Here is a 23,698-nt window from a genome sequence, read left to right as displayed (position 1 = left end):
CGGCGACCCATGGCTCAAGCCCATGAAGGCACGTGCTGTGCTGTGGACCTGGGCTAGGTGGGCTGAGGCCTCTACAATCCTCTACCGCCAAGCTCCAAGACAAATCAGGCCTTTGGAGACATCTTCAAGCCTCTAGAAAGACCAGAACCAAAAAATCCACCCAAAGAGAAAAGCATCCTAAACAGGACAAAAGTACTATTCTAACTCAGCACACCAAAACTAACATATTACAAGAGGAGGGCATACAAAGCCTGAGTTAACCAACTGAAACACAAGATTTAGAAAATCTAGACTGAGATTAAGGCTAGAAATCGTGCTTCCCCAGCAGATCTACGAATAGGCTACAAATCTTCTTTCTACCTTGCCTACCTCTTCCTCTTACACTTCTCACACTCCTATTACCTTTCAAGCCACTAGATAGATTTATTACTGATGGAGGGTGATTTGGCCTGACCTCATAATAGGGGGACACATGGACATGAATCGATATAAGTGATAACTCAGCATAACGAGCTTGGTACAACCCAATCGGACAACTCGCGGCAAGATGATACTTCGACGACCCGAACTAAGACTCCCAAGTAGGGAGCATCCCGAGTTGAAAACACCTCAGGTTAAGCTTGTCAGCCCCCTAACTAGGATCAGCTCGCTCCCGCCTAAACTTAAGCTACTTAAGAGATTCGCCTCGGAAAAACACCTCAACGCATCACCAGTAGCTCGGTGTAAGGTAGCTCGCGGAAGAGCAGCTCGGCGTATCGTAGGAGATTCGTCGCCTGACGACCGTACCTACCAGACTGCACCCACATCTCCCACATGGCGGCGTCTGGCAGGACCGTACTCTACAGCGGTTGCCTTTACCCGACAGCACAGCTCTGACAGATAACGGCCAGCCACGCCAAGCCGTTATCTGACAGCAGATCGCCGCAGCAGGGATTCAGAGGTGGTTACACCTGATATGTCAGAAGACCACCATATAAGGACTCAGACCCCCAAGAAAGAGGGGGCACGTGATCCTCACTCTTAGCCCTCTTATTTTCTCTACAACTCTCTTCTTCTCCCAGCTTTCAACTCGAGTACTAACTTAAGCATCAAAGTATTCCTGCCGGGAAAGCTTCCTAGGAATCCCTCTTCTTCTTCACAGGTATCTCGTCCGTCACCAGCTAGGAGCGTAGCCGCCGCCAGTTAGGAGCGACCGGATCGCGCACCATCAATTACCTTTAGAACAAACCCAAGTATTTTGACTTTCTTCTACCTAGGAGGTAATCCAAACTACCGAGTGACCAATCCGAGCTATAGCTCAAGGATTCGGTCACATCTTCGGCAATAGAGCTGTCTACCGTGGTTGGGTGATTCAATTGGGCCGCATTGATACCTTTGGTCCTGAACCACTCATGAATCTGGACTTCCAGCACTAACGACACCCCAAGCAAATTTCCAAGACACATAAACTTTTCAACCTGACTATTGCCTCTCCTGGGTGTTGGGGATCCATCCACCAAATCCAAAAAAAAGAAGAGTTTCCTCCAAAGGATTCAGTTGTGATTGAAGCTCAGGGACTTCCATTTGAGGTAATGGAAGATCAGGCAAAAGTCTCACTCTTTGTGGGCTCAAGAATGGGCTTGAATCTGCTTCAAACGGTGCACAGTGGAACCATCCTCCTTGCATCACTAACACGTGGGCTTAGGCCTGATGACAAGTGCAAGCCATTAAGCTTCTTATGGGCCACATCTGAATAACTTGAAGTAGGAGGCCCTTTAAAATGATGGGCTTGGGAATAAGATGATGGGCCCACCTGGCCTCTCTATGCGTGCTTGTTCACCAGGACGAAGCAACATTCAAAATTTGAGTTGCCCACCATCATCAGTGTCTTTAGTGGGAAAGCAACTGATAGAGGAACGATTTGGAGGGTTAATTTTGATGGGCTTTCCAGGAGATTACCAACGGTCGAGGATACAACCCCTTCCCCGTCCTCCGGTTGGAACTCTGGTGGATCCTCTTCCTTACACTTTTTGCGACGCCTTGGATGTTTAGGACCTCTATTTTCCTTCGAAATAGGTGATAGTCTTTGGGCACCTCTATTTACCGCCAGTGCTGGTCGATCGGAGCAGCGATCCCCAATGACTGAGAATTGAAAAAGCCGCCTCTCCTTGCCGCAGATTGCATCTTCTCTTCACAATTCACCATTTAAAGAGTCTGAAACAGAGTTCCGCTTCCATGTTCTACTATCACCATCTTCGACTGCAAGGCGGAGCCCAGTATTTCTAAACCAATAAATTTTGGAACGCCATGGACTGACCTGCTCTAAATTAGTAAACGAAGTGAATCAAGCTTCCTCCAGGACAGGTTGCTCGGATCCGCTTTGATGAAACCACTCGCTGCATCACCTATTTCCTTGAAGACTGCAGGACACCAAGCATGGAGAGGTACTCCAAAGAAAAACTAAAATATTTCATTTAACTTTTCATTTGGTAAGTAAAACTAAAATATTTAACTTTCATTGGGAACTATTTAAAAAAATAAGAAATCTAACAAAGAAATGAAAAAAATTACTTAATCAAATAAGAAGTCAAAGAGACAAAGACTCAAACTGAAAAACAAATTGGAAGAAAAATGAGAGTTTTATTTCATTTAAATTTGAATAATACAAAGCATACAATGGTTGGATGAATGAAATATGAATATTGGAAAATAAAATATAAAAAATACAATATAGTTACAAATTGAAAATAAAAAAAAATACGTTATTAAAAAATACCAAATAAATTAAATAAAAATAAGACAAATTTTACAACAATTTGAAAAAATGCTATACAACTATTGAGTATACAAAAAATATTGATTTCACCATTTTCTCATATTGTTCTTGACTTTGATCTTTGTAGAAATTGAAAATGGTGGAGGATAGGGCTATTTATAGGAATTGTTGAATTGGTGTGATGCAAATGGTGGAGAGCAGGGTTATTTATAGGATTTGAAAATAATTCAATTATCCAAATACACTAAAAACTAATTGTTTTTTAGTTGTTGAAAGGGGTATTTTGGTTATTATAAAGTTATTTATCACTTTACCCAAAATGCCCCCCCTCCAAATTAACTATAAAAAACCCCCAAAAAGCTAAAACTAGTCGTTGGGGACCCCCCCAACAGCTAGTTCACTGAGCAGGCCAAGCACGACCCACTATGGGCCCATTGGCAGTGCCACATGTTGTGCCGGCCCGTGGACCTGGAATCCCAGGCCCAGCACGGCCCGTGTATCATCGTGCCGGGCCAGGCCATGAGCAGCATAGCCCAATTTACACCTCTAAATATATACATTATACAGTGCAAAACCTTATGTAGGGCATTTCTAAACCTTGTATTGGCATGGTACATACTTGGACTCTTTCCAAACTAAACCTAAGAAAGAGTACAAATAGACATGTATACAACACACATACATACAAAATATGAAAATAATACGTTTTACACTTCTGATGTTTGTATTTGTACTCCCTCCTTCCAAACCGGACCTAAAAGTGAAACTAGGATGAGCAATTGCTTAAATTGGAACCCAGGCCAATGGGCCTAGGACCAATGCAGATGCAGCCCTTCATCCTTCACTCACTCACTCAGTTGTGAAGGAAATTTTAAACGTGACCTTTGCAGAAACACATTAATATCGATTACTTACAACCAACAGAATAGAATAGAAATCCACCATGATTTTTAATTGTTAGGGACCTATTTCTCCATCTCGGAAATCAGAATCAAACGGCTTGCATGCGCTGACAAGAGAATAAAAAGTTTGCCCCGGTTGATAATAGCCTTGCTTTTGCATTAATTAATTAGGAAGAGGAGGTGAAGGTCTAGTTTGGAAGCAATGGACTAATGTAACAGAGACAACAAACAATTAATGGCTTAATGTGTTGTGTCTCTACAATATAATTTACATTATCGAACAGGCATTGGGATTCTCGTCGCTGAACATGGTGAAAACTATACTCTGTCCCCAATCATCAAACACCAGTGAAGCCTCTATTGTGCTATCCCCTGAATCCAAATCGTCCCCGCTTGAAGCTGCAGTCTTATCATCTATCACAATCGTCTCTACTCTCTTCCCGGTATTCTTCCCAAGTTTTTTCAAAATCTTTTCGGGATTGATTCGGCCCGTTACAGTAACTTTGTTTCTCGTCATGTCTGTTGAGAACTTCTCCACCCTTATAAAAGTTGTAAACTGCAAACTTATTTGGATTTAGAAGGACAGAAGATTGAAAGGGGGTTCAAAGACAATACCTTTGAATCTGGATATGGCTTCCGCAACGGTTCTTTCACAGACATTGCAGTGCATGGAGACTTTGAATTCTGCAATCACCACCTATTAAGAATATATAGTATAGGTCTTAGATTTGCACCTGTAGGTGGCCCACGTATGCATCTCTGTATGAGAGAGAGAGAGACTTACTTTGTCTGTGCGATTTTTCACATCGGCCATTGAAACTGCAAGCAAATTGCACCGAACAAGTGATTTTCATGAAATGGTTGTGGCAATTACTGAGGAAACAATGATGATCAACAAATAACCAAATTGCAAATCCAATTCCGACGAACCTTTGGACCAAACCAACTTTTGAAAACAAAGGTTTCTATTTCGAACCGTCACTTTTAAAGGGTGGCGTCAAATAAACAGGATGGGAATCGACACAATAACACAACCGCTCCCCACCTTGTATTATAGTCCCTCTGACCCAATCGTATGGTTAGGAAACTTTTCCCATTTGCAATCGTTCTTATGGCTGCGTTTGGTTGAAGTACAACTTTATTTGCACTAGTACAAATGAAAAAAAAATGTAAATTCTCATTTAATTTTGTTTTAGATTTTACTTTATTCAGATTCATGTCTTGATTTACTTCATTTGTACGGTAATCAAACAAAATAAGATAAAAATTGAAACAAAAATAGGTCAGAATATGCACTGCCATGATTTTCTATCAATACAAATTTATTTGCATTGCAGCCACACACAGCCTATGGAATCATTTGGTTTACCCCATCATTATACATTTGAGCATCATCCATGGACTTGCGTCAGTGCCTCAAGCAGAAGTTTTTTTGTTTGGTGTTTTGGGCTTCAAATGCACTTGGGTTGGGCAACATCTTTAGGGTTTGAGATTGAGTCCTCGACTGCTCCTCAGTCTGAGGCCAGCTGCTTTCCATGCATACTGGGCCTAAGAAGAGGTCTTTGTCCTTGGACTAGGCCCACGGTGCATTTGAGATCGTTGTATTAACTACAAGATCGACTTAGGATAATGCAAGGAAGAGACCTCTTTAGAGCAATAGGAATTTAGAACATTGCCCCCATTCATGAAGTCCTGTGTTTTTTAAGCTCACCCCATTCAACAAGACAACAAGTCAATGTACATAATAAAGCAACCCTCAAAATATACTCTTTAATTAAGACATGCACAACCTCTACGAGTCTACGTACATAAAAAGAATGTGGCGCTGCGGTTATTCTCCTCAGACACGAATGGCCACTTAATTTAATTTGATGCCAAGTTAAATGGTTCCCTTTCACTTCAGTTTTGGATGGTATGCGCAAGGTTTTAAAACGTCATCTATCCGGACGGTTGGACTGTTTAGTTCAGAAACCGTCCAAGTTATTTTTCCAAAGATTGTTGATGATTTGATTTTTAACAATCTATTCATCCGGATGGTTAAACCATCTGGACAATGATTTTTGGACCTTTTTCACTTCAGTTTTTAACAATGATTTTTGCACAGGAAATAGGTTATAACTTATAAGGCGGTGTGCCTCATAACCATATTCATTAATTCGCTCACCATTACGATGTTGTAAGATAGCAGGCTCTAAAAAAGATGGAATACAGACCACGTATGCATGTGGTTAATAGTTAGGGCATGTTTGGCCAAAATATGAGTGGTTATATTAATAATTTATCGGTACATGCAACCCAATTTACTAAGCATACGAAAGGGCCCAAATTATAGAATTTTCCTCAAGAATGATGGAAGAGAGCCCCAATTCTAAAGCAAACGAAAGAGTTGCATGAGCAATTTTAGCTTCTAATTCTTCTGGGGAAGTTTTTAGAACTTTAATGGATCTGCCATAGATAAAAGCCCATGAGTGATCATAGATCACAACACCTAAACCCCCATCAAAGTTGATTTCATACATAAGAGGGATAGTTTTCTGCCAAAAATGGGAGGAGCCATCCAACCTTGAATTGGTAGTATTAGAAACATCCACATTAATTGGCATAGAGCATCGAATCTCCTCTACTTGGAACTAGGCCTTGAAAATAACTATCAAAGGTTCAAAAGGCTGATTTTCCATGATTGTTTTACATCTGAATTTCCATATATGCCACATGAAAATGCTTCCAATAGTAAAATATGATTCCGTGTTGGTTTTTAAAACATCAAGTATGTTACATTTTGAGCCCTGAAGTTGTTAAGCAAGTAAGGCTCAGTTTGAAAACAGTATAAATGCAAATATATACAGTATAAGTATAAATACATACAAAATAATACAAAATATAAGGTTTTGCACTCTACATATTTGCATTTGTACTCCTTCCAAACTCAACCTAAAGGGTAAATAAGTATGATGCTGAAGAGGTATGATATTAGAAAACCTTTGACCAATCAAAACCCCCGATTTTGAAGAATACCACTTCATTGGTTATAAATAAATTGTTGAAAGTTGATGATCTAGTTAAAAAAAAAACATCTAAACCAGATAAATATAATTACCGAAAATGTAAAATAGATTTATTGATCACAGAACAATGAGCTAGAATAGGGATAGCATTTTCTTTTTCCAGTTACCTGGTCTCCTGGAAACGGAGGGGAAGAGATGACAATGGGGAAATTTCCAACACCAATGATGGGGGTGAGGTGGGGACGAAGAGAGCACTCCCTACCTTGCAGGGATCCCTATGGGAACAGGGGTGGGCACAACCCTCTCCCGTTACTATTTAGGGGTGCAAGTCAAGTTAGCCCAACTTAATAATTTATACTGTTTTTGGTTCGGGCTGCTCCCCTATTACTAAGGATGGGAATGGAACAATAATGGGGATTTTCACAAGGATGAGGAGTGACTTCCCATCGCATCTTCACCCTGCCCCATTGGCATTCCTAAACTAGAATCATGATGAATTCACCATCAAAGGTTACGTTATGTAGATTAGTTTATTGACAAATTAAAGTTAAGAGCTTTTAAATGGATAAAAATATGGAACAATATGATTTTTATTTTGAACAAAACTGCATGCACCTATGGTATGTGAACTGTACCATGAAGCAAGAAACTTAAACCAATACTAAAGTCATATAAATTTTTTAACTTTGTTAAAGCTTTTAGTTGTAAGTATACCTCTTGAAACATGAAGTCATGCTTTATAAAATGTGAAACAATGATAAATAAATCAGAGAAGTGCGGACAGGCCCATTGCATATTTCTGAGTCCCATTGCAGAACTATAAACATTCAAAATGCCAAATACCCCCATTCTATACATCAATGTCCGCCTGTGAATTAGCATCAATTCCAAACTGACAAATGTACTTTGGCCTAAAAACTTTGACCCTGGACTGAACCTTCATTCTCCCTAAATAAATAGGCCATATAATGCCTTTTAATGCCTTTTAATGTAATAGATTGATATATTGATTTAACAAGCAATAAATATTAGAATTACACCATACATTATTCAATTCAGCCACGAACACCATATCTGAAATATATCTGGTGGATTTTTTTGCTCGAATTGTCAAATATGGCTGCACATAAATTTGCTACTACTTGTACAAGAGTTAAAACTTGGTTTCAAATGCCTGATTCCTTCTCAATATTATTGTATAAGAGATGTAAACCGAGTTTGTTGATGAATGATTTTGCCCCAAGGGGCCTTATAAAAATTAAAAAAAAAAAATCATTAATTTGGAAACCAGTGAATTCAAGGTAGATATGTTAGTTCTCACTTGGAATATAAGAAAACGGTACAAACTTTCATATAGTACAAAGTACAAACTAAGGATGCTTGAACTTGAAGCGCTAAAATAGATAGAGGTAGAATCAAACAAATATAGATAAACTATAACAGTTAGGGAATAGTTTGTACTGGATTTTTCCTTTTTGTTTAATTCTATTAATTATATTGTTAAAGGAATACCGTATGCCTATATAAATGATTTTTTAACTTATAACTATTTTTTTAGTGAAAAGAATAAAACGAATAACAATAATGAGGAATATAAAGCTATAAAGGTAATTAAGTAAAACAAATTGTAATTAAAATAATAATATTTATAATTGATGACCACTAGATTAATGATTTAATTCTTTATTATTAGTCGCTAGAAGCTAAACAAAGGTGTGTGTGCAAGGCAACATTTGTTCAGCTTTAGCCTTGTTAACGTGAGGGCAGATGGTAGCCAGCCCAAAGTGCGTCATTTGTGAAGCAACAGTTTCAGGCTCGTGAGGGTTGTTGTGGGTAGAAGAAGGGCTTCAAGCAATCCAAGCGGCCCTATTTGTGAAGCTACAGTAGGAATTGGCCGTATCTACAAAATCCAGGCCCATGTCAAAGCTAATAGGCCACTTGTATTGGACTGTTCCCTCACGGACAAATGCCTCAGACCCTCAGCCTTCAATAAAATGGGGTTGAAATTTAATTAGGCCTTTCATTCTCAACCACACAGTCCAAAGAATGACTCAAAGAAATGATTGCAGTTAAAGGCTTAAAGCACGCTACAGAGGGAGTGGGAGTGGGAGTGGGTAACACACTTGTGGTGTACAATCAAGATGGGTGGCCCACTAAGCCAAATTATGGGCCGCTGGATTGTTGGACCTATACTAACTAATTAAGAAAGCCTAGTAAAGAGAGAGAGAGAGAGTAGGGGTATTTGATTGCTGGTAGGCATGTTTTCTTGCCAAAGGGCTGGGTTTACCACTATCAGTTATTCAGTTTACGTATATCTATGCATGGTTTTTAAAATCGAATCGGTCAAGGATCTGGTTATCAGTTTGAACGGTCCGACCATTCGACCTGAACGGGCAGTCCGTTCTAACAAAAAAAATAAAATTTTGAAAAACGGTTAAAATTGTTCAGACGGTTCGAACAATTAACCGGCCAGTTCAATAATTTACTGACCAAAATCAATGATGGACGTCATGATGGGGTCTCAAAATCTCAAATAAGCATTAGTAAAATAAATTAAGCTATTGAATTTGAAGCAACCAAAACAATAAATAAAAGATTTATTACACAAATTAAGACAAACTAAAATGATATATTATATGATGATTAGATGACCATTAATCATCAGACGTAAACAAGAGCGTGCGTTAGATGACTATTAATTTTATATATATAATATATAATAAAGCATTTCTATTCATAATTAAAATTTTGGTTGGTTTTGGTGAACAACTGAACGTGTCGTGGCTTTGGTATATTTCATTTGTATATTGGGTCACTATTTGTATTTGGTGTCAATGATACCAAATTACATTTCACCGAACTGCCAAGTGGGCCCAAACCCAATTTATAACCATGGCTGTAATGTGTGCATCAGGCCTTGGTGGTCAGAAGATGAGGGCCCATCAAGAAATGTGATCACCGATCAACTGGATAAGTCTTTTTATATGAATTTCTTCCACTAATCTAAGTAGGATGGATATTGGAGAGTCAAGAGTGGAGTTTTGATTTCTAAATTCTTTTAAGCCCAAAACTGTCGTCAATGTTGTCTGAAATTTATGGCTGAGATAGACTTAAAAATTTCAATTCAATTTTGAAATTTATTTGATGTGATTTTTTTTTTTTTTTATACATCAGAGTCTAGTGATCGATCATCCCAATTAAAGTATGCAATAGTAATACCTTGGATGGTGATTATTATACATCATGGTTCAAGTGTCTGAACAATGAAAAATAAGTTAATTAATGCTGACCTATATAGATATCTTTCTTTAATTTTTCTGATAAAGCTAAAAGATGGAGTGATTGAATCATTTAATTACCGGGCTAGTTGCAAATGTCTGACATCTAAATGAAACATCCAAAGTTATTGATGGAGAGAGGCAATGGCCAATGGGTCGAGTTAGCTGCTACGTGTTGGGATCAGTTATCACTATGAATCTAAGCAGCTACTGGAAACTAACGTTGTTGTCTGTGGTTGACTAGCTATTATCAAACAGTTCGAAGCATTGGACCAATTGTACAAATGAAGTTGACAAATGGTGGGTGTGAGGGCTGAGGTTGGTTTCCCTTCCCATAGTAAACAGTTCGGTTCCTCTACAGTTCTACACGTGATACCGAGAAAAAAAAATTACAAATAGCCTAAACCATGACTTTTTTTTTTCGCTTCATGGGACTACCCTTTCCCTTAACCCCCAATCCTTAGTGGCAACGGGATTTGATCCCAGGTCTCTACTTCAACGAGTCAAAGAACCTACCAACTCGTTGGAGTAGAGACCTGGGATTTGATCTCAACCTAAACCTTGACTTGATACAACCTAAATCAGGCCAAAGACAGGGGGCTTTTACCGCCCAGAGACTGATGAATCAATTTTTTGTGTTAAGTATCTCATCATTCGGTCTGCTTCTAAGTGGTCGATGACTCAGAAGCCGAAGTGGAGAATTTCACTGGGTGAGGACCTGGATGCCGAGCTGACCAGGCCGAGCTGGGAGTGAACTAGGTACCAAGCTGATCAGGCCGAGCTGGGGGCAGGTTAGGTGCCGAGCTGATTGGGCCGAGCTACATATTAGGTGTCGAGCTGCAGATTAGGTACCCCGAGGACATCTACCTTATTAGGGATGTGACCATCAAGAGATTCTACGATCCGGCTAAGTAGCTCAAGAGTGAAGCTCATCATGCCGTCCTTAAGGGGGTTCTATGTGACTGCTCTATCAGGTCGCTCCACCTAGGTAGACTTCAACGCAACGTCCTTCGAGCTGGCCCTAGCCAGTGAGTTTGATGCAGAGCCTGCAACCGAGGTGGAGGTTAGCTGTGAAGAAATCAAGTTTGCATCCATCATGGTGCTGAGAGCGAACTAGTCTTTTACTTTGTTTTCTCATGCTGAATGTGAACCGCTTTATATTTCGCCCATGCAAAAGAGGCGACCGGGTCCCACGTGGTGTCGAGGTCTTTTATCAGTTCGGCACTTTAGCCCTTAGGCTCTAGGAGCGACTCGTAGCCCACTCTCCTTGATTTTTCCCATGCCGAAGAGACGACTGGGTCTTATGCGGTGCCGAGGTCTTTTATCAATTCGGCACTTTAAAGCTACGGCTACGCTGCATCAGCCTCGTTAGTGATGCCGGTCACTCACTCCTACAAGAAGCTACTGGGAGCTTGACCTATGGGGGCAGCACTACTGACTTTAGGTCACCAGCTCGCACGGGAGCCTTGGAAGGCTCGACCGGCAGGGGCATCCGTGCAGTCCGTTGGCCGCCAACTCCTGTGGAAGCCATGAAGAGCTTATCTTGTAGAGGGTACCTCGCGAAGAGGACTGATGAGGCTTTATCCGAGTTTAAATAAAGTCGGTAGAGCTGCTTAGTCTGTTGGCCATCAACTTCCTGCTTAGTCTTTGAGTTCATAAAAAATGGAAACTAGAAAGTGAGAGCTTTAGTTTCTAAAAGGTGAGAACTTAACTTTTTGGAAGAAGAGAACTTAGCCTTTAAGAATATAAGAACTTAGCTTTTTATAGTGTGTCCCACAGACGGCGCCAATGATGTTGTGTGATTTTTCTACTCTAGCTCTCTAAGCTTTCTAAGCTCTCAATTCAGCTCGCATCAGATTATTGACTTAAGCATCGGAGCGACCTCGCCGGGTTAGCCACCCCGGGTTCTCTGATCCTTTCTTGCAGATTCACCTAGCTCGCCGCCCGACTAGAAGCCAGATCATTCTCCAACAGGGAGTAGTCAGATCGCGCAACATCATTGGACTTAGCCTTTCAGAAGATGATAACTTAGCTTTTTGTAGTGTTTCCCACAGATGGCGCCAATTGATGAATCAATTTTTCGTGCTAAGTACCTCGTCATTCGGTCTTCTTCCAAGTGGCCGATGACTCAAAGGCCGAAGTGGAGAATTTTCTTGGGTGAGGACCTAGATGCCGAGCTGACCAGGCCGAGCTGGGGGCAAGCTAGGTGTTGAGCTGACTGGGCCGAGCTGCAGATTAGGTGTCGAGCTGACCAGAGGGCCGAGCTGCATATTAGGTGTCGAGCTGACTAGAGGGTCAAGCTGGGGGCAGATTAGGTGTCGAGCTACATATTAGGTGCCGAGCTGACTAGAGGGCCAAGCTGGGGGCAGATTAGGTGTCAAGCTGACCAGAGGGCCGAGCTGCACATTAGGTGCTGAGCTGACCAGAGGGTCGAGCTGCATAGTAGGTGTCGAGCTGACTAGAGGGCCGAGCTGGGGGCAGATTAGGTGCCGAGCTGACCAGAGGGCAGAGCTGGATTGATTGTTGAGCTTCGTAGTTCTTTAGAGACCTGCAAGGAATCAATGTCAGAGGACCCGGGGTGACTAACCCGGCGAGGTCGCTCCAATGATTAAGTTAGTACTCTCATAGTAGATTGCGAGCTAAAACATCACAAAGTATGAAAGCTAGAATGTGCTTACTTGCCCCCCTGCGTCATTGGGGTTGGTGCCTTTATATAGGCATTGCTTGGCGTGGGCTTCATGCATCGCATTCGAGATTTTCAAGAGGACGCCTAAGTGGTCCGAGATCCCCGGAGGTAACCGCCACGCACGTCGACCATCCTCCGGAACACTTGATATGTGGGCCAACTTCCAAGGATCATGGGAGTGTTGGGATATGCATGCCGAATTTGTCGGCGAGCACGTCTCGCAGGTCGCCACCTAGACCTCAGTCAGGCCAGTACACCCTCGAGGGAGGTCGCTCCTTGCGTCGAGGTCACTTTGGCCAGTGACGAGGTGCTACAGGTCAGCCCTAGACTAAGTGCTTCTAACCGACCTGAGTTGTGGTTGAGGTCGCCAGGTCAACGGTGAAGGCAGGTCGCCAGGTCAGCGTCAGTGCCAGGTCGCCAACTGGGACACTATCATCTTGGCTAAGGCAAGTTGTTGCCTAAGTGGTTCCGGGTGTCACCCAGTTGTTTCGAGATGCCATGTGTCACAATGTCATTGGAGGGCCAAATCCATCCTCATCAGAGACCATTTCCTGTTTGTTTGAAAAATGAAAATAAGGGAGTATTCTCTAGTGTCAATTAGAAATTAATGAGTGTGGTTTTGTTCACATCACCCCCAGTGGTAAGGATTAATCCACATCACATCACATTCCACAGTTGTTCTAAACTGTATATAGATTGTATAGATCGGACCAGTCTACACCTATAGTGGCGTTTTATAATTCAGATCTACGCCCCACAAAGGGGTGCCCCATAACATCCCATAGCACATCGTTGTCATGTATTGAGAACATCTCCGGATGATAGAACCAAAAATGATGATATCATCACTGAGAGATGTTCCCAATATATGGCAAGGATGTACTGTGGGATGTTGTGGGGTGCAGATATGAACTTGTTTTATTGGTGTGGACCTCCACACCACATTTTTTATTTCATGTATTTCATATACATTTTATGGGAGATCTACACAGTCGAACATAAATATCTAATTTTTGCATCTTATATGATAAATAAATTGAACAAAAAGGCATCAATATGTAAACAACAATTGCATTTTTAAATAATTAAAAAATACTATTTAAAAATTATATAATAAAAAATATTAAAAATTAATATTTAAATAATGAAAAAAAGATTTGAGAAGGAGAACCATCGGACTTGTGTTAGAATTTACATTAAAAATTATTATTTTGTTGATAAAATATTAAAAAATTAAAAATTATTAAAAGATTAAATAAAATGAGAGTAATTGGGCCAATGTAATGTATGTATGTTACATTGAAACCTTCCCACAAACTGTCCACACTATAGTGTGGATCATCTACGAGAAAATACTATAGATGATAAATTGAGGTATGGCATGTTCCTGTCCACGTTATTTTGTAGATAAGAACCGTCCACACATTACTAAACAATATATCTTACCATGAACATAACCAAAACAGTCTCGTCCACAATATTTACACACTACCGAACGTCACCTAAAATAATGTTCCCAGTTCCCAGGTGGTGAAACGAAACGACCTCCCCCATTCTTTTTGTTTAACTAAAGAAACCTTTCTCACCCCTATATTAAACTTAAAACCAAGATATATCTATATTCAAGTCAAGTAGGTTCGAAAACAGATCCATCTGCCCACTTAATTGTGATCATGACAACAAGAAGAGAGGATGTCTGCTGAATCCCTGTAATTGTTTATCTATTTATTTAGGTTTGCTTCTTCTGCCTAAGTATTATTAGTTCATCGATCATTGTTCTTCTTGGCCATGCAGCAGAGAGCTATCGATCGTCATAAAGTCATAACCCCTCCAGGCTTCATCTCCAAGTTTAATTAAAAGAGATCATCATTACTCTACACGTAACAACAGGTGTGGATTATACGCAAGGAATAAGGTGTTAGCTGCTTCTCTCCATTGATTGCTACAGGAAGAAGAATGACTTCCACTCAATTTAACAATAAAACATGTATAGATTAATCACTTTATTTAACATCTACCATCGATGTATCAGTAGGCCCTCTAACTCAGATGCCTTACACACCTGGTCTTGAAATTCTGTAAACAAAACTTTGTTATAACTTGAATCCTATACATTAAGAAAGATTTTCACACCAAAAATATTTCAAATGATCCAGTTTGGGGAAAAAACAAAGAATCTTCAACGACTTGTCTCAAATTAAAAAAAAAAGAAAAGAAAAAGAAAAGATGTTAATATTTCTCCTTTACCCCAAACTAAAAGTCTAAAACATTAAAAAGGAAAAGATCATAAATTATTAGACCAAAACAATAAAATCGTAATTGTCTGCCTACATCATGTCACGTTCTTTCCTGTTTATATATAGAAACAACTTATCACACCTACCTCTGATATGACTCTGAATAAGCTATAATACATGACATCAAATTCAACCAGGATCCGATAAAACATGAAAAACAACTTAAAATAATTAAAAAGACTTTCGTAGATAAAACTAAGCAGGAGCAAAACAAAGTTTAATACTCATCAATCATAATGCTGCGTTTGGTTGATACTATAAATTATTTGGGTGCAAATTTTGATTTATTTTTGTTTCAAACTATTGGGGAAATAGGGTTACAAAAAATTTTGGAGGAAAAGTTCTGAGGTGTATTTATACACACTATCTTTAAAAATGTTATTTGTCTCCACTCAGTTTCACTGAGTTTATTGTTAGGCCATAGGAAAATTTGCTCCCAAGATATAACAAAATAAGAAAATTAAATGGCTAAGGGGCTGGAAATCCAAATTCAGTGGGTGAAGAGAACAATAAATACATTTTTAGATGCCTTGTCCTCTCAAAGAGAGTTAAGCCTTTTTATCTCTCTCTGTAGTGTGTTGTAGTTAATTTTTTTATTATTCTAATGAATTCATGTTATTAATGTATATATATACACACACATACAACAAAGCCTTAGGTGAGAAACTACAACCGAAAATGTTGAAGAAACCTTCTATGAGATAGTAGCAAATCAGACTGAGAGAGAAAATAGTGATTCACAATGAAAAGTGATTGAAAACTTGTGTGTGAATCAACTTGATTTACATCCTTTATATAAATTCTGGAGAGTCATCACAAAGATGAATGTATTGGTTCGAAGAGGTTCTTTGTATAGTCACAATTTCAAACTTTTTAACTATTCAAAACTAGTTAACGGCTAATATTGTTAATGTTTGAATAATGTCCCTTGATCACACCCGATCAAATTATGACCATTGAATTAACTTAAAACATTAACGATCATAGTTCGGCCTTCAAACCAAATGCACCCTTATGTGTGGCTGAAATTGAACACGGTTTTCGAGTCATTATTTGCAAATTGCAAGTCGCAACTTTTTTTTGCAATTTTGAAAATGGCATAAATTGTGATTTATGATTTTGCAAAACCTAGAGTTTGCGATTTGTGATTTTGCAAATCGCAAAGTCTATGGTTTGTGATTTCACAAAATCATAGTCTGCGATTTAATAATGTGTCATCGCATCAAACGTCATCATACTAAAAATATAGTTACTTCTTGCAAAGTACATGGGTGCATGCATTGCACGATGGCAAGTCTCTATGCTCTCCTCTCTATAATTATATTAAGTGTAAACAAGACTTAAAAGAAAAGAAAACAAGTTAAAACAAAAATTGTTGTTCAAAATTTTAAAACAGTTTTCAAGGTGCAAGTGTAGGTGTCCTTAGTTATGTAACTAATTAATCAAGCACCCAATGGATTTAATCTCTAAGGGATTGTTCTTTTTTTGGATTTTGATAGGGGGGAAAGTTGGTCAATGGGATTTTGGTTCCCATTGACCAATAATCCTACGTTCTTTTTCAGATTTATATGGGGATCAGGGAAAGTTTATTTTCCTGTATACCACTTACCCAAATAAGATACCAATCTCATAGGTGGGTAAATAACTTTTCCACCTAGGGAGATATTGCCAACACTTGAACGGGACAAAAATGTCACTTTTAATAATGGATTTTTATGGCTAAAATGGTCATTACCTTATTTACATGAGAAATTAAAGAACATGGGTAAATGCACTTACCCAGGTAAGTGTTTCATAGGAAAAACTTACCTAGATAACTGCATTTACCTGGGTAAATAACTATCCAAAAATGAACAGGGCCTGAAAGTTTAAGACAAATTTTACTTAAAGCGGAATAAAGTAAAACCCAAAATAAATTTAAATTTGAATTTGCATTCCCATACATTTGTATTAGGCTCAGTTTGGAAGGAGTACAAATACAAATATGTATAGTGTAAATACATACAAAATAATATAAAATACATGATTTTACACTCTACATATTTGTATTTATGCTCTTTCCAAACTTTTCCAAACTGAGCCTTCGTGAAAATAAAATTGCACTGCATCCAAACACAGGAAGGAAACGAAAAAAGGGACACAGAAAAAATCCATTTGACATGCCCTCTTAAGTGAATCAAGATAGCTCCGTCAAGGAAAAGGTGACACAAAAAATCCATTTGACATGCTCTCTTAAATGGGGCACCATTTGTTAGTTGTGCTATTTTCTCCCTCTTGGTGATACTAACCATCCAAAGCTCGATTTGGTAGGGCTGATTTGGATGGCCACCTGGCAAGACTGGCCTTGAAGGCCCCACCAATGGATGCTCCTGGGTGAAGGTGTGTGAAACCTGAAAACCATACCACCAGCATAGCTCTAGTTAGTTAACACCATTGAACATGTCCAGGCTGTTGAATTGGCAAATCGTGATGAATATTAGATAAGACTATTAGATTAGGAGAGGATGAATGCGATGTTAGAACCTGAGCTTTCTGGGTATCAATTATTAATCGGCTACCAAATTATCCATGTTAAGCAAAATTGCAAAGGAACGTACCATGTAAGCGATAATTTCAAAGTGATATGTGCAGTGTATTCATGTATTAAATTATATGGTACAATCCATGTACAAATTTTAAAAGCAGATTTGGCCGAGGAGGGAAGGCACCATATATTATAAAACATCTGCTATACTATTGTCAACTTATCGAAGCCTGTATGTTTAATCTGAATCTTTATTCTTTTAATCATCTACAATACCTGTGGCTGTGAGAATTGAAAGAGGTGATTTGTTGCAAGGTGAATGGGTTAGAAGAGATAGAGGCAGATCAAAATGCACATACATTGAAATAGTAATGAATTATTTAAACGTTCATAATTACTTAATTTAACAATGTACTTGTGATAAGGCTTAGATGATAAGATGCATGATTCTTTGTATTGTAAATAAATAAAGGTTCCTTTGGTTCTTAGTAAGAATCCAAATTGGAATTAGAATTGAAATTGGAATAATCTATTTCTATAGCCTTTTGGGTTCAGATAAGAATCCAAATGGAAATTGGAATCAATTGGAATGAGATTTCATTCCCAAGAGAGGGGGAGAAAATGGGCATTTCCTCAAATAGGGAAATGCCATTTCACCCAACCAAACCGTTGAAATCGGAATAATCTGTTCTGGTTCTGATTAATTCCAGACCCCCATTCCTACAATTAAACCAAATAGGCCCTAAATAAATAAATTTTCTTTTACCTTAAACATATATTATATACCAAAGGGCCACATTTTCACTTGAAATATTGTGGATTAGGCTTGTTCTTACACTATTTCTGGCCTTGTATTTTACTTGCCCCTTGTTTGTTTGCATCTTATCCGGGTAAGTGCATACCAGGTTAAATATAATCTACCTGATTTTACCATGAAATTTATTAGTAAATATAAAAAAATATTATAAAATTAGTCAATAATAAAAAGATACCCATTGATCAAATTTTCCAAACTTATTTGTCAATAAAGAATAATCTTTTATTACAATATATTGCAGGGTTCTCCCGTCCTACTTGACCAGGACACCATTATTCCACCTTGTGACTTAAAATGGTCTTTAGACTTGTCTTTTGTAATCCAGTTTGATTGCATTCATGGCTCAGAACCCGTCAAAATGGTGCCAAGTATACCATTTTAACACGCCTATGTCATTTTCATGATGATAATAATGGTTATAAGTTATAACTAATTTTTTTGCTTTAGCAAAGGAACTGTGGTAATTATAATTAAGAAAAATTTGATTTTTAATTGAATCAAGTAGGGAGTTCCGTACTAGACCTAACCTATTTCTGACATGTCAAAGTATGATAGGAACAATCTCAATCAAAATCATCCATGGATAAAAGACCTGCTGGATGGGCCACCTGTTCAATACCACACTCTACATCAACTTAAGACCCATCTTGAATTGACGTGTTTCATTGATAAATTTGACTTTTCAAGTTGTATGTTATCTGTACCATTTATAAAAATGAGGATGATGGTAATGTTTTGTAAAAAGTCTGATTTTTGTTTTTTATTTTTATCATTTATGTTTTTTATTTTTTTAAAATTTATTTAATTAATGGTTCATGCTTGTGATTGGATAAATCAAATAAAATAATAATAAAATCACTGTGGAACCTACTCCTTTCTCCCCTTAGGCCTTATTTGATCTTCTCCCGGAGCACCTACCTAATGAACCTCTTCGCTGATTAAAGCCAACATGTGTCAAGTATCAGATGGTTTGTCCAAACCACAAGTTTGAATTGAAGGGACAAATGGAGTTTTTTCATTATATTAATTCATTTTAGGGTGTTTTTTCTCGATGACCATCGAGCCAATCCGATAATCTAACACCCTACCAAAATAATACCGTAGGGGTTTGCTCCCAACTAATTCCTTTGTCTCCTCTTAGTTAAAAAGTAAGAAGAAAATGTTTTTAGGCTTAAATGTAAGTTATTTAATAGTCTTCTTAGATAATGACTTCTACTATTCAATGGTTATTTGAGTAAATTAACATAATAGCTTTATTTATTTCTAACCATTAATAGTAATTATTTTCATAGGTTTTAGGTTATCACGAAATAGGAGATCAGTTAAGAGTGGCACCTCCATAAATTTTGTATTTCATTGGGAAGAAGTGAATTTGTATATAATGTTGTTGAATGTAAATTTATCATTGATTTGGTGCACTAATGTTTCAACCCGATGCATTTGCAACCAACATTATATGCATATTATAGAATTTATATCTTGACATTTTGTGAGAATAGTCTATTTTATGTATTATACAATTGTCTTAAGATTTGAATGGTATGTAAACTTTTCATCTATGCCCGATATATAAAAGCATAGTCAAACATCACCATCAATATCTAATACCCCATGCATGGCATGGGCCATTCCACTAGTTTTATATGAAAAATGCCCACATAAATGGACCTCTTTTAGACGAATGTAATGTGCTCATTTTGGACCCCAATTATAATTGCCACGTGTAAGATTTCTGGATCTTTAGATAAAAGTTTTGCAAATGACTTGAACAGCTAATTCTTCTTTTTCTTCGTTTCTTCAAAGGGGTTCTTTATGTGTAGGACAACAGGGTGATTGCTTTTCATCTTCCACCACCATAACAAGTATATTACCCCATATTTTGATTGTTGGGTTCTACCATTGGATGGTCCCTGTCAAGTACATCAAACATTAAGGGCTAAACCCATGTTCTCATGTTCTTTTCTACATTTTACTGCCTTTACCTGGAGTCAAATCCACCCCCCTTGAAAATTAAATCCCTAGAAAAAAATGGAACATTACACGTGAATATTGCATATTGAATAAATTATAAAATGGTAAAAAAAAATATTATGAAATATATATTCATCAAATATTAAAAAAAATATAACCTAATCAAATAGGTATGATATAAATTGCATATTTGAATAAGTAGAGAATTATCAACCATATATAGAATAAAATTTATATATAATATATATTGCGACTGCCCAATAAAAAAAAAAAAAAAAGGCATATGCTAGGGATCCAACTAAAAAGCAGATCATCTGGTGTTATGAGTTTAAATTAAAAGGGGATCATGTGTATGTTTCATTGGGCGGTCACAGGAAATTGTGCGGCAATGGCTGCCCACTTCAGTACATCAACGTGAGCTGTTGTTGGGTTTTTCATGAGGTTCCGTATCTTATTCGTAGTCATTTTGAGTCTTAAAATTAGAATCGTATATGATGTATACAGGAAAAGTTATTGTCTTTACTCTTTACCAATAGTTTATAAACAAAAAAAGTAAAATTTAAAAGAAATAAGAAGAAGAAGAAGAAGAAAAACTAATATATTTTTGATAATTGAATGGAAACAACAATTAATATAAAAACAGTGTAGCCAATCCAACAATTGCCCATCGTTAAACATTAACTCTTCAGGTGACCCCAGTGTAGCTGGAAAGCAGACAAACATTGACAAAGACTTATAAGAGTAGGTTCACCAGCCGTTGAATTTTCCAGACCCATAAGATACAAATGAATTAATGAAGAGATTCTTCCAAACAAAGAGAACCTTCAGGAATCAAGGTGGCGAGGGAAGTAGAATATTGAGAGTCAAACTGTGGTTGCCATTTATTCTGGTATAAACAGAGTAGTGCATGTCACATCCCTGAGAGAGAGGGAATAGAAAACAAGGAAAGTTCGCGCAGAGGAGTATGGTATATAGTCGGATTGGTTGGATCTTATAGAGACTGGGGAGAGAGCAAGTACTACAGAGTATTAACAAGGAGCTCGTTGGTTATTGGGGTGATGGTGTAGTATTAGACTATTAGTTATACGCCAGGTGGTCTTAATTGGATGGTATTTTGCGAATTTGAATGTGGACAAGACAAGCAGATACTGTTTGTGTAGTCCTACGAATTAATACGACTATAGGAGGGATTTGAACTTTGAAGTATAGATATTAGATAGTGACATGAGTTTGGGTTCCGGAATCTTTTTCTCTTCTCTTCCACTGAGGACTGAGACACTAACAACTCATGCATGGAATCTCGATTCCTGGATTCCTGTAGGTATTAATTATTTTCTAAAAACATTATGATTCCATTGAGAAAGTCTACGTACGCGAGTGTGAAGTGGGGAGAGTGAGAAACCTCTCCATCTCTCAACAATCTAGGGAATTATATATAATACACCATACAAAGACCGAAATCATTTGCATAATTGATTCTCTCTTCGTCCTACTCCTACGGGGCTGGGCACGGCAGCAGTTAGCATGTCGTAGTACTGGACCTACTGGTTTGAGCTGGAGGAGGTCCCCCCCGCTTATGGAATCTGAACCCTCTTCTTTTCCTTCTACCATAAGGTTGGAGGTGGCTGACTGGCTGGTTGGATTTTAACCAAACACTGCCCTTTTCCTCCGCATTAATTTATTACAATTTATAACAAGAAAGTGAGAAACTGGATCTGGGTGAGTGCTGGACAGCGCACCCAAACAAATTGAAAAAAGAAAATTTACAGTACCGGAAAAATATGTCCAACACTGAAACAGTGAAACTATTACATTTAGTTGTCGTTTCTCGCGTCCAAGATTTGAATACTTGGTGGGAAGTGGGAAAGTGGGAACCTGGGAAGGAGGCATTTAGTATTTTATATTTTGGAAACTGAGATTGCGGAGTCCCCGGCCGGGATCGCTCTCGGTGTCCTTTCAGTTTCAGCTTTCAGGCCACCACTGCCTGCACCGTAGCATGTAGTCTCGTTCCCAGTTCCCAACCAATAATTTATAGTCGGAACAGTCGTGTTGGGTTTTCAAAGCCTACTACAGCTAAGGTTGTCGGACTACAATTACTCGACACACAGAGGTATAGAGAGAGAGAGAGAGTGATAAATTAATTAATGACATTCGTTGGATAATTGAGTCGAGTCATCCCTGATCTAACCATCGTGTGAGTGTTATCAGACCACCGCACCAGCGAGCGAGCTTAATTTGCCCCTATGAGCTACGACGGGTTTACATATATAACGCTATACAGCTACTCCGCTAGTGAAAGCGGCAATATCCTAAAACACCAAACGACGACCGTAAGGCGTAAGCAGTGGTGGGGCATTCCTCCTATCCTTCACCAACCGGCCACCGCTCATCAAAGATAGACAACAAATAACGACGAAGAGAGTACGTTCCCAATATTAAGAAGGGTATCCTGTTGAGAGAGAGAATAATAATGCTGACAATTAACGTAACAGTAGGCTTATATCCCATCCCGTTTGCTTATCCTGTGAAAGAGTCGTCTGACCAAGTCCTCTAAATCACTTTCCGTAACATTATACCTTGATTGAAATCCCCAGGCACAGGGTTTTGTTGAGTGAGGCCCTGTCCTCTCTCGCTCGGTCGTTCCCCTTGAGAAGAAAAGAAAAACAACACAAAAGCAACAACATGATTCTTCAAACCCTAAATCATAAATCAGACGACGTTACGAGGCTCAAGGTCCACCACGTACAGCGGTACAGGTAACCCAGATGCTTCACGCCTAAGCAACCAACTACTCGTCTTCGCCACTCGCCCCCCTATTCAGTATTCACATCATTCTGCATCACTTGATTGACTAAAATAATAATATAATAAAGAAAAAGAGCAAAAAGCAAAACACGCCTGACACAACGCTTAAGGGTTGTGTCATGGGTGGGTGCGTGAGAGATTCCCCTCCCCTCCCCTCGAGAGCAGACAAACAAGAGTTGATCGGCTGATCCGCAAACCACCGGATGGTCCACCGCCTCGATCACCGGAAAAGCCCAAATAAATTTCATGATCATCCCCAGATCAGAAACAAATGCCAAGTCCCCACATTTTTTCCCACCTAATTTTTGTAGCAGTCCTTGTGAGTAAAATAAAGGAAACAATTCCTCAGTTAACCAAAACGAGCACCGCCACAAAAACAAAAAGGGGGTAGTATATTTATATAGTTGGAGACTCCACCAGGAACATGCATTGCATTTATGACACCAAAGTTTAAAGACTGCGAGAACCCACTTTTTCTTTTGTATAAAGACTGCAAACCCACTTGGAACGCCTGTAAAAAAATTAGCCTGGAACCGGTAGAAACTAGAAACAATAGATCCTACCTACTGTGATAGTTCACGCCGAGAATTAAACTAAAAGCTCAGAGAGAGAGAGAGAGAACGGCGATTGCAGAGCAAATGGAGATAAGAGTTGCAGA

The 23,698-nt window shown here is 38.7% G+C and overlaps 1 protein-coding gene across 1 annotated transcript; it reads right to left on the bottom strand.

Moving 5' to 3' along the window:
• Positions 1 to 3,925: 3,925 nt before the first annotated feature.
• LOC109114934 (heavy metal-associated isoprenylated plant protein 19-like) lies at positions 3,926 to 4,471 on the bottom strand. The gene is made up of 3 exons (XM_019198390.1): positions 4,442 to 4,471; positions 4,273 to 4,341; positions 3,926 to 4,213 (listed from the first exon to the last, which is right to left on the bottom strand). Exons 1-3 carry the CDS (start codon positions 4,469 to 4,471, stop codon positions 3,926 to 3,928), a joined length of 387 nt encoding a protein of 128 aa, XP_019053935.1.
• Positions 4,472 to 23,698: the final 19,227 nt, after the last annotated feature.

This window comes from Nelumbo nucifera, chromosome 2 (genome assembly GCF_055504915.1).
Source record: "Nelumbo nucifera cultivar China Antique chromosome 2, China Antique-T2T, whole genome shotgun sequence".
NCBI lineage: Eukaryota > Viridiplantae > Streptophyta > Magnoliopsida > Proteales > Nelumbonaceae > Nelumbo > Nelumbo nucifera.
This window is presented reverse-complemented; position numbering and strand designations above follow the sequence as displayed.